Source organism: Dendrobium catenatum, unplaced genomic scaffold, assembly GCF_001605985.2.
Source record: "Dendrobium catenatum unplaced genomic scaffold, ASM160598v2 fragScaff_scaffold_1392, whole genome shotgun sequence".
NCBI lineage: Eukaryota > Viridiplantae > Streptophyta > Magnoliopsida > Asparagales > Orchidaceae > Dendrobium > Dendrobium catenatum.
In genome coordinates this window covers 589026-592812 of record NW_021319854.1, presented here as the reverse complement: position 1 = coordinate 592812, position 3787 = coordinate 589026, and the positions used below count along the sequence as shown (strand labels likewise).

At 43.9% G+C, this 3787-nt stretch overlaps 1 protein-coding gene across 1 annotated transcript; it reads left to right on the top strand.

Moving 5' to 3' along the window:
- Positions 1-1589: 1589 nt before the first annotated feature.
- Positions 1590-3285, top strand: LOC110113915 (ubiquinol oxidase 2, mitochondrial). Its single transcript, XM_020846635.2, has 4 exons — positions 1590-1954; positions 2154-2282; positions 2418-2906; positions 3025-3285. Exons 1-4 carry the CDS (start codon positions 1649-1651, stop codon positions 3082-3084), a joined length of 984 nt encoding a protein of 327 aa, XP_020702294.1. The 5' UTR covers positions 1590-1648; the 3' UTR covers positions 3085-3285.
- The last annotated feature ends 502 nt before the right edge of the window (positions 3286-3787 follow it).

Below are 3787 nucleotides of genomic sequence, written 5' to 3'. Positions count from 1 at the left end.
CGATTGGTCATAGACTGGTCAGCCAACGACTGGACCAAAGGGGAAGGAGCAGGAAGCAGAGCAGGGGAAGGATTTTTGTTATGAAGAGTGGTGTTGGCTTTTGGTGGAAGTAGAATAGACGGGGATCTATGAGGACGGTTGGAATGAGGCCTGGAAGTGCTCCGTCCTCGATTTTTTGGTGGTTGCGGAGGGAGAACAGGTTGGGGATTAGGATTTTTGGGTCATAGGGAAAAAGGATGTATCAAAGACCCCCATCCTTCACATTTATCAGGTTTCCAATCATATAAAACTTTCAAAACTAAATATTCACCTTCAATTTCAAGCGGAATTTCATCCGGCAAAAGCCGAGCCTTTAGAAATCAGAACACATACCTGAGCAAACGTTAATCTAGTATGATTTGCGGTGAGGGAATCAACAGATATCGGAATACCAAACATAGTTGGAGATTTTAGAGATACCACTGGGGGTCCAGAGAGCCAGAGGGAAGTCGACAATTTTGATCCAGATCGGAATCGGAGCTGCCTCGTCGCGCTTTAGCTTAAATTTAGGAGACCATCGCTGCAGGATAAAAGGTTTACCCAGCAAAAACCACGGTCCTCCCGAAAGGACCATCTCCAGATCTTCCTCAGTAGAAAATTTGAGCAAGAAAAATCCATCCGCAAGAGATTTCTATATAGAACATTTTAACTGCTAGAGCTTCAGCATGGCTTTGAGCAGCCGCTCATAATATGGTCGAGGACCCAACGAATATCCGATGAGCGCCGAAGTCCAAATGGACTTCCCTTCAGAGAGATCATCAGCTTTAAAAGAAAGCTTTTGGCCATGGGAGAAGAAGGACACTGGGAAAAGAGTCGGTTTAGAAGAAGAGGCCGAGACATTAGCCGCATAGGAAAGGCCCCCCAGAGGATGGGCCAAGCACAGAGGAGGAGGGTAGAGGAGGGAAGTCAGGCGAAGAGGAGGCCATCGGGAGGGAGGAGCCCTCCCAGGCAAGATGGCGAAGGGATAACGCAGGCAGCGTAAACCCTAGCAGAGCATATTATAAAACCCTAATCCGTACGATCTGGACACTCTCTTTCTCATCTTTTATCAACTTCCCCTTTTTCAGCAAATTATTTGAAAGAGTCATTATAAATAAAAAAAAAAATTGCATAACTTTCCCATGAAAGCACAACAAAACTCCGAAAACAAACTTTTATTGAAGCCGTACACACGGAGCCGTGACTGTGCAAGCTTCCCCGATCCCCATAAATAGCCACAACCGTTATGATTTTTATTTTTTTTTCAAAAAATCTCAAATAAATTTCTTCTTTCTTGCTCCCCAAGAATTGGAGTAATCTATCCTGGCGGAGTGCTTCAACTACCAAGATATCCGGCCTGGCAAATTCGGTCGATTCGGCAAAAGCTCCATGACCAGCCGAAAGCATCATATAATCTCCACTCCTCCGCGGTACACGATACAAATAAGATTACTTCCCAAGGTGCCGCCTGCTTGCACAAATTCATACGTGGCCCTTCACTATTCGTCACATCAGCAAACAAACGCGCCGGACGGACCGCGCGTTCTCTATATATAAATAGTCGGCTTTTCTCCGCAGCCGAACAACGTGCACGAATTCACTTTGCGTTTCAGAAAAGAAATCTCTTTTGATGGGTTCACGAATGGCGGTAGCGCCTGCGATGAAGATCGTCGGAAATCGCCTATTTTCCACGGCGGCGATCTTCCGCCCGGCAGTTTTTGGGTTCAATAACAATGCCATTCGGTACGGTGCAGCTGGTCCCGTGTTCGGCCCCCGGTTCATGGGAACCGCCGCTGTCTCGGCCGAAGAAGACGGCGAGGAAGCGAAACTCACCGGCGGGAAGAAGGAGGATAAGGCTGTGATGAGCTATTGGGGCGTGGAGCACAAGAAGGTTGTGAAGGAGGACGGCTCTCAGTGGAAATGGACTTGTTTTAGGGTAAAATTCTCTTTCGCTTTTATTTCTGTAACTTTCTTCTAAAAAAAGTTTAATATTTTCAAAACTTTAACTTATTTTGTGAATAAAACATTGATCTTGATATTTTTCCAGATTTGATTATGTTTTTAAAAGAATTTGAGATTTTTTTATAATTTTTTTGAATTTTTGTGTGGAAAAATAAAAAATGATGGGAGAATAGCCATGGGATACATACTCGTCAGACTTATCGATTGATTTGGGCAAGCATCATCTGCCTGTTACGTGGATGGACAAGCTGGCTCAGTGGACAGTGAAGACGCTCCGATGGCCGACTGACATCTTCTTTCAGGTTATCTTTTATCTTAATCCTTAATGAACTGCTCATATATTTCTCTCATAATCATACAAACAGTAATTTTGATCTCATAAATTTACTTATAATGATGTGCAATGTGAAAACTTCACCATTTGCTCGATCCACCAGAGAAGGTATGGCTGCCGGGCGATGATGCTGGAGACTGTAGCAGCAGTGCCGGGGATGGTCGGCGGAATGCTCCTCCACCTCAGCTCTCTCCGCCGCTTCGAGCACAGCGGAGGCTGGATCCGTTCTCTCCTCGAGGAGGCTGAAAACGAGCGAATGCACCTCATGACCTTCATGGAAGTCTCGCAGCCTCGCTGGTACGAACGAGCCCTCGTCATAGCCGTCCAAGGTGTCTTCTTCAACGCATACTTTCTCGGCTATCTCATCTCCCCTAAATTCGCCCACCGCGTTGTTGGCTATCTCGAAGAAGAAGCTATTCACTCATACACCGAGTTCCTCAAAGAGATCGATAAAGGTAACATCGACAACGTTCCTGCGCCGGCCATAGCCATCGACTACTGGCGTCTCCAGCCAGGCGCCACTCTGCGTGACGTCGTCATGGTCGTCCGCGCCGACGAGGCCCACCACCGCGATGTCAACCACTATGCATCGGTATGTAGAGCTACACAGCTAACACATAACTCTTCGTGCGGCCAGACGGCCAGTGTCTTTTGAACCGTTGTCATTTTGTCGAACAGTTTGAGATTGAATCTTTTCGTTGATTTTTCAGGATATTCATGTGCAAGGGCTTAAGTTGAAGGAACTGCCAGCGCCGGTGGGCTATCATTGACGATCGACTGAATAATTCGCTTTGGGAGGGGAGACTGTATGGAATTACTTAATCTCTTTCTGTATTGTTAAATATTTCTTTATGTGTGAAAGTTTAATGTGATGCTTCATTGTTTTATAACTGAAGAGAGGTAGAGAGACAAAAACTGTTTTGATATAATTAAAAAGAAAAATTATATAGATATCTATATATATTTCATTATCTGAATGCATTTGACATATTTTCTTTTGTGAGATTTATGAGTAATACTATATATTTTATTCTGTGCAGAGAATATGAATAATAACATAATCAAGGTGATGTGTGTGCTGTTTGGAATTTCTAAAATGCTGTTTGGATTTCATAGGTGCTGTGTCCTGTTTGAAATTTCCAAACTGTTTGTTTGAACTTCTTTAGGGTGATTTTTGATTTATATGTTCATTGGTTGCTGTGTTTTTCCCTTGGCAGCTGTTCTTTCGGTTTGGGCTGTTGTCCCTTTGATTTCTGTGCCCATTAACTGCTATTTTGATGCTTCATTTTTTCCTTTGGCTTCTGTTCCTTCGATCCCTATTTGCCTCAAATTTTGAGGAGTTGCTAGTGGTTGTTTGGGTGGTGCTTTAACTCTATGCATTAATTATCTTTTTTCCCTCTATAAATGGGACTGTTTTGTGACAATTTTAGGGAGAATGATGATTTTTGGAATATAAAACTTGCGTGTTTGTTC